This window comes from Colossoma macropomum, unplaced genomic scaffold (genome assembly GCF_904425465.1).
Source record: "Colossoma macropomum unplaced genomic scaffold, Colossoma_macropomum, whole genome shotgun sequence".
NCBI lineage: Eukaryota > Metazoa > Chordata > Actinopteri > Characiformes > Serrasalmidae > Colossoma > Colossoma macropomum.
Window position 1 is genome coordinate 28,801,294 of NW_023494802.1, and position 13,274 is coordinate 28,814,567.

Sequence of the window (13,274 nt, forward strand, 5' to 3'; positions counted from 1 at the left end):
GTCTCTGAACTGTTAGGACTACAGCCATGTACAGAACTGGCAAATCTGCCGTATAGGAATATATACAATAAAAGGTTCAAGTCCCTCCATTGTTGCTTCCTCCACATGCTGCTTTTGCCATGTGAAAGCTTTGGGTCAGCTGGTGAAATTGCATCGCATCATAACAAATGCCATGCGGGACATCACAGCAAAGAATGGTAAAATTTAATTGTATTTTCTTTTAAAAACTGTAGCAGCACTGCTGTGTCTGATCCACTTATACCAGCGCAAAACTTATAGAGTAGATGTGTGCAAAATTTGACTTTAACATAATATACATAAAATCATATAACAAAAGACAGGAAATGTAATTGCTGTATAATACTTAGCAGCCACTTCTTCATATGCTACTTTACACTGCATGCAGCTACTGTTACCACATGACCTAATTAACATCACTTTTTCTTATGTTGCCCTACAACAAATTGTCATATTTCATGCTAGACTTGTTACAGAATGTGATCAGATTCATTCTTTCTGTCCTTCGATTTCCCATCCGGCATTTGCTGATATCTGCCTGATGCCAATAGGTATCAAATTGGCATCCCCATTAGTGAAGAATCAAAGCTGTTGAAGTGTACGATATACGCAATCGGGTATAGTACAGTCGCAAAACCTGATAAGATAAAAAAAAATAAATAAATAAAAAAAAACACCTCCATCACATCTAACCACATCCAACCTTAACAAATGCAGATAAACATGAACAAACATGACAACAGAATCTATCTAATGAATTCTCAGTCTGCTCTAGAAACTGCCACCAAATCAATAAGCTTATCATTACCCTCTCTCAAAAATGCAATAAGCTTAAGCAAGCTCATCCGTCAGTGCCACACAAACATTGTGATTTACAACAGCACAGAGTTTGTGAGCTGCTGTCCAGAGCTATAGTCTGCTGCCAGAGCTGTGAGCAGTTTCTCAGATAAACTGTTAGGGCTCAGGAGTGGTGTTGCGTTCTATTTTAAAGGCGTAATCACTCTTGTAGCTGCTGTAGCATAGCAGCACACATTTGCCAGTATTTGTGTGCTGTCTCGGCTGAGTGGAGGCATGATAACCAGGAGCAAACAGATACCGCTAACAGAACAAGCAACAATACACTCACATAAACATGCGCATTCTCACGCACACATATGCACACCCACACACCTCTATTTATGGCCTATTCAAAACCAGGCAAAGACCCAAACAAATCATAGAGATGGCTGCTCTTTCACAAAAATGCCACAAAGCAACTTCAGAACATTATATAAGCAAACATACGCATACATGGTCAGTCAAAGCAGCGTTATTGGTCATGTTATGTAATATTCTATACTGCAGCATTGCATCCCTCAGCCTCAATGGTTTGACGCAATTCACGATTTTTTGTGTTTTTTCATTCCAATACCCACCATGCATTATGTAAAAATATAAAACTTAAAAATTACAGAACGTTTGTCAATCCCCCCACAACACAAATCCTGACTGCTAGCTTAGCCACCAATGTCAAGACTAACATGATGATGTAAGAAAAATGAGATTTGTATGAAATGATGTAGGCTTGGCTTACTAGCAGTAGCTATAGGGCTTCCTGCTGCATTAGCCAGCTGGGATGGGGCATTTTAAAAACAGCCCACCCTCAAGTATTCACCCAAAACTGCATGTAGGTGGTTAAAAGTTCCTCCCACCTTTAGGATACAGCATCAGAAGGAGACTTTAACCTGCAAAAACTCACTCTAGACACTTCTGTGGCACTGCTATAGGAGGCAAGCAGGCATGCAGGAAAGGGTGCATTTTTAATTTAATGGCTGGAGTGCCCCTTTAACAGCAGGTGGCTGCACCCTGATCAAAGTAAGGCACTTTACTGTTCCTCCTACAGCTGCCATATATTTCTGTAAGGGACCTGTATAGCTTAAATTAGACACATTTCTGTTGGACTTTAATCATCAACTTTGAAAAAAAGGTTCCTTGAGAGTTCTCTGAAAAATGCTGATTTGAGTGTTCTTGGTTCCATACAGCCATTATAAGCTTATAGATCGCTGCTGTCGGAACAAAACCTTGTCTCTCCAATATGGTAATTTCACAGGAGAAGCAAAAAACATACTTATATATATATATATATATATATATATATATATATATATATATATATATATATATATATACATACATATATATGTATATATGCGCATCATTCTACCAAATTGGTTTAAAGCCAGAGCTCAAAACACATCCTGGACTTGTAACTGCCTTGGACTGCAAACTAAAACCCTTTGCTCTGAGAGACCATATATATTAATTATATAATTTTATTAAACTACATGATTAAACATTCCATTTTGCCACTAACAAAACAAACATAACACTACCAAATCTTTCAGTTGTTTCAGTAGTGACAATTTTAGCTAATTTTAAGCATAACTCAAAAACACTAGCCAGCAAATACATCTTTGAACAGCTGTTCACACAAAACCATAACACTTTTCACTAAAACACAAAAAAGTTTACTTAACTGCAGAAAATGTTTCCAATGTCTAAATACTTAATTCTTTGTTTACTTGTTTGTTTGTTTGTTTTTTTTTACTGTTGGTCTGCAGTTTGAACTAATTCAGCAGAATTGTCCACAAACATACGAGAGCTTATATACATTTTATACCTGTTTAGAGTTTTTAGAGTTAGGAGCTCTCCCATAGGGTTCATCTACTCTCTAAAAAGAGGAGCAGGGCAAAAGCTGATTTAAAGCATTTTCAAGGTACACTGACATAAAATATCGCTTTGCTCTTAAAAACTAAAATTTTGCTTTACATCGCTTAATTCAACGTATTTATTTGAGCTGAATAAAACCACTTAAACTGCTTGTTACTACACGAATTCATTTTCAAGTAGAATTGACAAACCATTTTTTTTTGTTTAGAGTACAGGTGTACTTCAGTGCAATAAGCAAATCTTGGATCTTTCTGAAAATGGGAAAAAATTAATTAAAAAAAAGGAACGAACTGCTTCTCAGTCAACATAATGTCTCTTCTTGCTCAGAAAAAAAAGAACTACGTAGCTATCTAACATTCTGTTCTCCGAACTGTACGTTATCTGCAAAAACATATAATCACCTTTTTTTAGTGTTTTGATGTCAATCAATAACAAAAATAGTAGAGAAAATGCAAACTACATAAAAGTTCTTCTCTTCACATATGTAATATCCAAAGCAAGTTTAAAATCCACAACTTTAACAAAGTTCTACACTTGTTTAAATGATCCATGAGTGATGTAAGTGCAACATGTCTTTGCTATTTTGGGCAATAACTGAGTCCTAATAGTTCAATTTAACTGGTGCTTTCAAAGCGCTAGTCAGAGTCTGAGCTGCATCTTATCTGCTTCTCTAAATGTGCCCCACATGCACCACTGCATTATTAATGCAGCAGGCAGATTTATCGAGCAATGATAACATTCCAGCCCACTGTCTCCCCCCAGTCTTCCCTTTCACTCCCCCTGTCAGCAGCTTGCCGATAATTACTTACATGCGAGGAAAGACGGAGTGAGGGCTGCAGGGGGTCGTGACCGGGCTGGAGTTGCGCAACCCTCAAGTTTGTTTTGCCAAAAAGAGCTGCACTTGTGAAATAGTCGGCTTTCTCATGAAATCAGACACGCAGAAACGGTCAGGAGGAAAGTGTTTAAGGGTGTGTCTGAGAAAGGGGGTCATGATGGGGAGACTGTAAGTGCTAACCAAGTGGTACAAAGGGTCAACTTATGGGCCAGAGTGAAAATACTGAGAACGTGTGCATCAAACAATGGTCAAGGTCAGTAAACAAGGGCTGTAATACCATTTATGTCAAACCTATCTACATACAGACTTATGCAAAAGTTTGAATAAGTCAAATTACATGTTTTGTTGATATTCTAAGTGAATATAAGTACATCCACTTATACCACTCTTTCCCCAGTCTACACAGCCCATATATGGACACTGAAGCACAAAACAGCCATGTTTTAAATTAATTGTTTTTGTGATATCACAAAAAACAATACATACGTCCGTCTATAGACCACTGAAGTCGTATCATCTATCCGTAGTCTGGGTCACCCCCCACAATAGAAGCTCTGAAATTTTTCTATGGTAAAAATTTATGAGATTTTTGAAAACTGCTGTAATGATGCCTTGTGGTTAACAAAATGGTCTTAAGCTTCACACATTCTACCGAAATATGAATTTTGCTACATTTTGCACCGAAGTGACATCATAAGACAGGCAAATACACAGAAATAACCCAAACAAACCAGCAAGCTTTGTCAAGTGTGGTAGCCAAGCTGCTCTGGCAGTAGCATAAATTTGGAGTAGCTGGTGTTGTTATATAGTAGTACTGAAATTGAATAGTAGACTTACTTTCCAGCATGAAGGAAAGCGAGCAGGTAGCTTCCTATTAGCGCAGGTGCTGCACTGTTCATATTTCTTACTTACTTATTTAAACTGTTTTTCAGAAATCCCACTCATTTTTGTCATAGAGAAACCCAGCTTAGAACTGGTGTAATATAGGTATAATGCCAACTTCCGAATGAGACACAACTTCATAGCTAAACTGCAATAGGTCTTCTCAGTCTATAGCAGTTTAGCTCCACCCATTTACACTGAAGTTATAAGAAGTGCTTCAGTTTGGACTGGTTTATGAATCAACATTTCAGTTCAACCCAAAGCTGTTCGGCAGGGATGAGATCAGGGCTCTGTGCAGGCCATCCGATTCCTCTTTACCAATCTTGCAAAACTATATCTTTACAAACCTCCATTTGTGCACAGTCATGCTGGAAGAGGAAATGGTCTTCCTGCTGCCACAAAATTGGAAGCATATTATTGTCTGAAATGCCTTGGTATGCTGTAGCATTAAAATTACCCATCACTGGAATTAAGAGGCCAAGTCCAAACCCTGAAATACAGTCCTAAGACCATTATCCCTCCTCCACCAACTTTACTGTTGGCACTATGCATTCCAGTAGGTAGCGTTCTCCTGCATCCAACAAACCTAGATTCGTCCATCAGGCTGCCAAATAGCATACGGTGAATCATCACCCCAGAGAATGTTTCAACTGCTTCAGAGTCCACTCGCGGCATGCTTTAGCCCATTCCAACACTTGGCATTGCACATAATTATCTTGGGCTTGCGTACAGCTGCTCAGCTATCTAAAAACCCATTTCATAAAGTTCCTGATAAACAGCTCCTGGGCTGATGTTGCTTCCAGAGGCAGTCTGGATCTCTGTAGTAAGCGATGCAACAGAGGATATGTGATTGTTACAGGTTATTCACTTCAGCACTCAGCAGCCCCTCTCAGTGAGCTTGCGTGGTCTACCATTACAGCTGTTGTTGCCCCTAGATGCTTCCATTTCACAATAACAGCACTTACAGTTGACCAGGGTGGATCTAGCAAGGCAGAACTTTTACAAAGTGACTTGAGGAAAAGGTGGCATCCTGTGATAGTGTCATATTTCAAGTCACTGAGCTCTTCAGTAGGAGCCATTCTACTGGCAATGTTTGTCCATGGAGGTTGCATGATATGATTTCATATACCTCTTAGCAGTGGGTGTGGCCAAAACATCTGACGTCAATCATTAGGAGAGTGTGTCCAAATTCTTTTGGTCAAGGTGTATTTTTGTCCAGTGCTAAATTAAAGACGAAAAATTAGAAACTAATCATGCCTTGGTTGAATGACTACATTTGGGATATGAGGATATTAGAATTTTCTCTCAAACTCTAGAAAGTACTCTTTTAAAAGGTACAAGAAGTATAATAAGTAGTATGAAATAATGGAGCAACACTGATATTACACATGTATGGAATGATAAATTACAGTTCACAGCCTACAAAGCTTTTTTTTTTAACTGATACAAACCAAATTCTGTGCTGACTTGTGTTCTTAAGCCATGTGGTGCTGTGACCAACGATGAGACTGTTACCCCACATTTAAACTTCACCTAGTGTACCTTTTAACAGCCCTTCAAACAACCAGAACTGAGATTCCTATAACTGTTTCCTCATCACAGCGTTTTCTTTATTTGACTTGGATTTCTGTGCCTTGCTTGCTTTGATGCATAGAGCACCGTGTTCCAGCTAGTGGGTGGCAGGCTGAGCCAGAATAACGCAGGACTTTGGACGCAAACATGAGCTCTGGGCACTCGATCACACACACGTGGTGTGGGCGGTAACGTACCAGAACAGCTTAAACGGCCGACGCACGACCCAAGGCACTTCAGGAGATCGCTGCATGTCAAATCATCAAGAGAGAACACAATTCATATCACATATCACCTGTACATCCTGCATGCCAGATTTTGAGAACGGGGGGTCCAGAGTTATTGTTCTAACAATACTTAGGAGTAGAAACATCCAAATATCTATCTGGCTAAAATCACTGAACATATACACAAAGATATGCTTATAAAGTTTGATGTCACTTTTCTACATGTACAGACTAGAAAACTGACTAGAAATAATTGCTAGGCTAAACCCAGTTTCCACCTATTTCCACAACCTTTTGATTGCTCTTTTATGGCGCAAAGAGCCTACTTAAGCTACGTAAATAACTTGAATCAAATAAATTGCCCCATCGAAAGAAAGAACCAACTGACTATCACTAAAAATTATGCTACAATGTTCTGGTATAGGCCTGGCAGCAGCTTTCAAATAAACTGCAAGTGAATTTACATCATAGAACTGCAACTCAGATCAGCCAAAATAAGAATAATAAATTAGCTGACTGTTAATCATGTGAGTAAAAATCTACCAGTTCCAACTGTGCAGGTCCAATATTTACTGACTGCAACAGATTACAGACTAATCAAGAAACACAACATGCATAATAACTTACATACAGAATGTAATTTAGACAGCCAGTCACCAGTCTACATTTTAGAACAAGCACACTTATTAGCCCACTGATCCTGATGCTACTTGCAGTACTGTTCAAAAGTCAGAAACAAACCTTCATTCATTTAATTTCCAGTTAAAATGGCCATTAATTACTAAGTCATTCATTTTTTTTGCCATCATCAGATCAGCAGTACTTAAAAGCTCATCTTTGAGAGAGAGGAGAAAATCAAGCTCCACTCTCGCTTTGGACTGTGAGAAGCAGAAAATGCAACCATTCAACCATGCAACCAAATGAAATTAATAAACACGTGACCCAGAAGGACAAGCGGTTTAGAAAATGTGTGTGTGTGTGAAATAAATAAAGCATTCTCAGACCTTCGCACAGAACTGCAGGTACTGAAACACAAGATCCATTTACGACACCCAGCCGTAATAATATGGTATTTTACCTGTTTTGTGCAGCCTTAACACCAACATCTACTGCCTTACCTTACTGTGTTAATGACAAACAAATATGCTCATGATGATTTTGGCCATATGCAGTGGGTCTAAGATCTACACCAGCTAATGATACAATCAAAATGCAATTAAAAAAAAAAAAAAGTTTTCACTAATCTCTCCAGAAGTCCAGACAATAAGTTCAACAACCAAAACGTTACAACCAAACCCTGCTCACCACATTCTGTGCTTCCAGCATTTGCGTTCTGTATCAGATTAGAAAACTTTGGTTTGAAAGATGTGAAATATCGTCAACAGAAGTGTCCAGAAGAGAAAGTGCACTGGGTCTAAGCAGAGCCAGTGACAGCAGACATTTATTGTGAGCTGCAGCAGCCTGGAGCCTCCTTTTCAGCAGCAAAGCAATAAAACTCAAGGGGATACAATGTACCATCCCTGACTCCAATTAATACTGGGGATTTGATTGGAGTCTGCTCTTGCTGGAGGGAATGGACGTGTCCAGTGGGGGACGCAGGGAAGGTCCAGAGAGGCTGAGTGACCAACAGGTGGGGATAAAGCAGGCAGCTCATTAAAGCGGCTGATGGAGGTGTTTGTCGGGGGGAGATTATAGTTGGAGGGAGGGGACAAGCAGTTAAGGCAACGACTGAACCCAAAGTTCAAGGTAATTTCCAAATAAATTAGTGTCTGAGCAAGAGAGAAAAAAAAAAAGACACCCCCCGGCCACTGTCTGTCTGGGAGGGAGAGGGAGAGAGAGAGAGAGCGAGAGAGAGAGAGAGAGAGAGAGAGAGAGAGAGAGAGAGAGAGTGATAGAGAGAGAGAGAGAGAGAGAGAGAGAGATAGAGAGATAGAGAGAGAGAGAGAGAGAGATAGAGAGAGATGGAGAGAGATAGAGAAAACGTATGTGTGTGTGAAAGAAACAGAAGGGACAGAGACAGGAGAGAGAGAGAGAGAGAGAGATACGTGAACAAGACGTGAACAAGAGCACGTCTGCGTATGTGAGAGAGAGAGAGAACAAAAAAAGAGAACAGAGAGAGAGGCAGAGAGAGAAAGAGGGGAGAGCGAGAGGTACCCAGACAGTGATGTCCTTCATCCCGTCCGTCCGTGCAGTCCGAGATGCCGTCACACACTTTGCTCAGGTGAATACACACGTCTGTCCCTCGACACTCAAACTCATTGGGGGGGCACTGTGACGTCTGACTTTGGTGACCTACAACACACAAACACACACACACAGATAAATATATAAACATTTCACTGAACTCTTTCAGGACCCTGCCTCAGAACTCAAAAGATCTACAGCTGTTCACATCATTCAGGAATTTAGTACATCTTAATGATGGAGTGAGTTTTGCAGAGCTGGTTCCAGAACATACAGCAGATCAACCAGTCATGCGCAGATAGTCGCCAGACTTTAAGTGCCCTTTTGTTCAGCAAGTATAATAACTGTTTTATAATGGAGTGATTCATATTGCCATTCTTCAACATCTGTCTCAGCGAGGCTCAGTGAATTGGCTCAGGTTCCACATGCTTTGTCGGTCTAGCACCCCCTCTGGTGCAGTTCCGACCACCTGTGGAGATTTCACAACAATGACCTGACCACCGAAAATCCCAACAATGCAGCACAGATAATATCTTTAAGAGAGCGTCACATTCCATAATGTGGTTATTTTGGACAACAGTCAAGCAATGTCTATAACTTTCTGGAAAAAACAAGAACAGAGTTAGAACTCATGAGTTTATAGTGATTATGCTATGCTAGAGACTGGGGTTCAATCTCAATGTTGGCATTTTTGGCTGCCTTGGAGAAAACTCAGCACTATGTTGGTTTCTTCTGAACTGCCTCCCTTGATAAGTCTGCTTGCAATATGCTGGAGATTAATTAACACAGACACTCTAAAAACACCAAATGTTCATAACGGTTCTTGGTTTTTATACATGGTTCTAGAAAAAAATGAACTGATATTTAACCTTTAAATTATTATAAAAAGGTTCATTCCTTTACAAAAGTTCTTTACAACAGTGGTTCTCAAATCAGTCATCAGGGACCCCCAGACAGTCCATATTTATGCTACTCGCAAGACACAGAGATTCAAAATGTGGACCACCTTTACAGAACAATCAACAGAAAATTTTTTAGAGAACCAAAGGTGGTTCTGCAATGGCACTGTCAAAGAACTCTTTTTGGCACCTTTTTTGTATGAGTGTAGCTACTGAAAAATAAGTCTTAAGGTTAATGCGTGCTCAAGGATTTAAACTAAGTTTCAGGTTCATGTTGCCCCTCTCACCCCCTGTCCTGCCCAGGAACCACATAAACAAGTCTAGGTGAGATCACTTAACAAGTATATACTGGCTTTTAGGCTAATATGCGATGATTCAGGCATGCTGCTTGCACAACACTAAGTGAAGCTTCCATTACTTCCAAGATCTTTGCTTTAAGATCTTGAGATACAAAATAATGTGCTCCAACTGTGAGCCCTAAACAGCCTTCCAAAGAGCAATTTGTTACCTCAATCTTGGAACAATCTGTCAGGAAATGAGAGCTAAAATCAAATGAAAATTCCTGCAGTGCACCTAGCATTTGCGCCCAGCATTCTGCGCATTATACTGATGCATTTTTCCAGTAACATGGGGACACAATTTTCAGTATAAATTGCATAACTGGAAATTTAGAAAGAGGAAAATGAAAAAAATAAATAACACATCTGACTGCAGCGCACTATGCGTGTGTGTGACCCTGTCTTGTTTGCCGATGCGTTTCAGTGACCCGGCTGATTCAGAGCTAGACTGCAGCGCGCCAGTGAATGTGGACGTGAGGCATCTGTTTGCATTGCAATTTTCTCTGTCCAAACAAAAGGCTGACCCACACCGTCCCCACAGCAGCCACCCCTCACCCCTAGCCCCCCCACCGCCTGTAGGCCCTTCAGTCAACCCCAGACTGGGGCAGGTCACCCTGGCGCTCGCCCAGCGTGCTATTTACATGTCCTCTCTGCAGCTCACAGATTTTTACCTTCTTTAAATACATACTGTATTGAAGCAGCAGGTGTCAGTGGTCAATTTTTAACGTAGACCCCGCCAGACGAATGACAAGCTCTCTACATTCTTATTTGTAAACGCTGGCGCTGCTAAACTGCCAGACAATTTTAGGTGAGGAGGACTGGCACTCAGTAATGTCGTCCGGGTTTGTCAAATGCTAGAGGGAACTTCCAAGAAAGCCCAAAATGAATGGGTTCCTGGTGACTTATGTACGCTCATGACGTCAGTGAGCGCAAACTGCTTCACTCAGCCAATTAGCTGTTCAGCTCGCCAACCATTCAGCATGCAATAGCAGTAATGCCAACCAATCAGCACTCAGTAGCAGCAATGCCAACCAGCACTCAGTTGCAATGCTAGCACCCTACAGCCCAAAACCTGTTTTCTGTATAAAAACAGAAAGATCCAGGTAAGTTCTCTTTAATCTCATTATTTACTTTCCAAAATCAAAGGAAGGGCCTGGACAAATGGTTAAGAAAAGAAATTTAATTTTTTGTTTTTTAGCTGTCTAGCTCACTTCACCCCCATTCACCAAGGACACACTCGCCGGCAGCCTCTGGCATTTTGATATAACGGCAGAAATTTGATATAACAGAAGCTCAGGCAATGTTTTCCCTACAATAACGACTTCTGCTGTGTCAACCAAAGAAGTGTGAAAAAGGTCTACTAAACACACTTGAGGCAAACTGTGGTGGTGATATGATATGAAAACTTGTGGGGCTCAAGATTCCATTACTTGTCAGCTACATTAGCCTCAAAGCTCCAGAGCAAAACTAAAGAAGCAAACTTTGGGCACCAATTAACTTATGGCTGCCCAAGAGGAAAACTGTGTAAATATGATTTATTTATTCCTTTGAGTTAACCTTCATAACAGTCAACAATCTTGAAGTTAAGCCACCAACAAGAAATTCTGCATGGTTTCACCTGCATAGTTTAGCTCAGCATTTATTGATTGTGATTGCAACTTGTCCATAAGCCCCTATGAAAATTCCAACAGTGCCAGAGGAATTAAACCACTGGCAGAAAAGGATCCAGTGTAACAACCTCTGCGTTTGCAAATTACCCCACAGAGTATTCCCTTAACCGAGGGCCAAGCAAAATAACCCACTGCGAGTAAAATGGAGCGAGTTGACAAAGAGCTATTGTGTTTTTTTCCTTTTACTGACACTATAAGCAATATCAAATTTTGTCCATCAGGCCAGAATAAGCAAAAAGAAGTTGTGATCTGAGTAAAGCACAGCAGTTCTGCTTCAGCCATTGCCTTGCAGCCCACACTGCAAAGAAAATGTTTTCCTTGGCTGCTTTTTCTTCATCTTCCTACTCTCTTTCTTTGTCTTGCTCTCTCTGCTTCTTTCCCTCTCTCTCTCCGTAACAGCTGCTGACCTATTTAAGAAAAAATACAAGAAAGTGGGAGAAAAACGCTTCACCTCCTGCACAGGAAGAGAGCAAACAGGGCTTTTTTTTGTACTATAGATGGCAATAGGTCTTGGAGAATGATGGCAAATGTGCAAGCCTGAGAGTTTTGAATTTGGAAAACATTTCATCCAGCCAGCAAGCATTTTAGCATGCCGTACAGTTGCACTAAAAACAAGGGAACAGCTATTTAGCTCCCTAAGTGTGCGTGAGAGCAAGAAAGTGCTTGGAGCGTCTCTCAGTAAGAGAAAAGGGAAAGTTTCCTTAGGGCTACCAAATACGGTTTTGATTTCAGATAAAAAGGTTACGCTGGCTGACATCCTTTGATCACACTGTCAAATGTCTGGTGAGTCATGCAGGTGTTACAGCTGGGGGAAAAAAAATAAAATAAGGAAAAATAAAATGCAGAGGTAAAGAGATCCTGATATTGTTGCTCAACTGCTTCTCAGCTCCTAGAATGTGTAAAACAGAGTTGCAAAATAATCCCACTGCAATAGAGACCTATTAAAAATTGTGAACGACTTATGTGACTTGCTTGAATAATAACAATAACTGTTGTCATTATTTTGCACGTGTTTGTCAGAACACTAAACAAGGAACATCCGTGACTGGTCATCATGCTCACAGTACACAAGAAACAAGATTTGCATGGGTTAGAGGACTGATTGCATATTGCCATCTCAGAATATTACCAGTCAAGGCCGTAACCAGCTATGAGGACACCAATGACTGTCTATTGTCACTGCTTAGTAACCACTTAAATCCGCCATTTCCTCAAGCCTTCAACTACTGATCAACACATCGTGATCGGAACTAGCATGAGGACACCGAGGTCCTTGATAGTTTTGGAAGAGATTCAGAGTGGAAACAGTGATAAGACGACACAATCAGCCGCGACTGATTCTCAGCTGACCTCAGAAAAGCTAAGGCTATTGGAGCGTTTATGAGTGTTATTAACAGACTATGTAAATTGCAAACCTCATAATTGGTTGTTTATTTGGACCACTTCTAACATTGCTAGCTAAGTCAGCATGCCTCAGTCTAGTTCCAACAGCTGCTCAGTTTAGGCTCCATATTTGGCTACATTAGCGATTACATTACAAGTTGTATTGTGTTATCTACTCATAACATACTACAACGAGCATGAGAAAATTCACTGTTCACTAAAATCTTAATGGCAAAGTATCATGAAACAAGTACGAAAATAAGAAATCACAAGTAAGAAATCACCATACATTATGCTGTATTTTCTCTCTCTAACTGTATGAGTAGCCTACCTTCCCTGTTAGCTGGGCTTTGGTAGAGAGAAACTTATACAATGCATGTTTAATGCATGCTTTTCAGTAATCAATAAAATTAATGTGAAACTATCACTTGAATTGTAAACAAGTAAACAGGATAACAGGAGTCAAGTCAGTTTGTAGAACAGGAATAGCAGTTTCTGGAAGAATGGAAATGGAAGATGGAATAAAATAAAGAAAAGATACATAATTACAGAAGAGT

The 13,274-nt window shown here is 40.2% G+C and overlaps 1 protein-coding gene across 1 annotated transcript in view; it reads right to left on the minus strand.

Moving 5' to 3' along the window:
- Window positions 1–13,274, minus strand: part of lrp1ab (low density lipoprotein receptor-related protein 1Ab) — a 194,676-nt gene that overhangs the window by 127,961 nt on the left and 53,441 nt on the right. Inside the window, exon 3 of the mRNA XM_036591878.1 lies at window positions 8,398–8,535. Coding sequence (XP_036447771.1) covers window positions 8,398–8,535 — 138 coding nt within the window. The remainder of the gene's footprint in view (window positions 1–8,397; window positions 8,536–13,274) is intronic.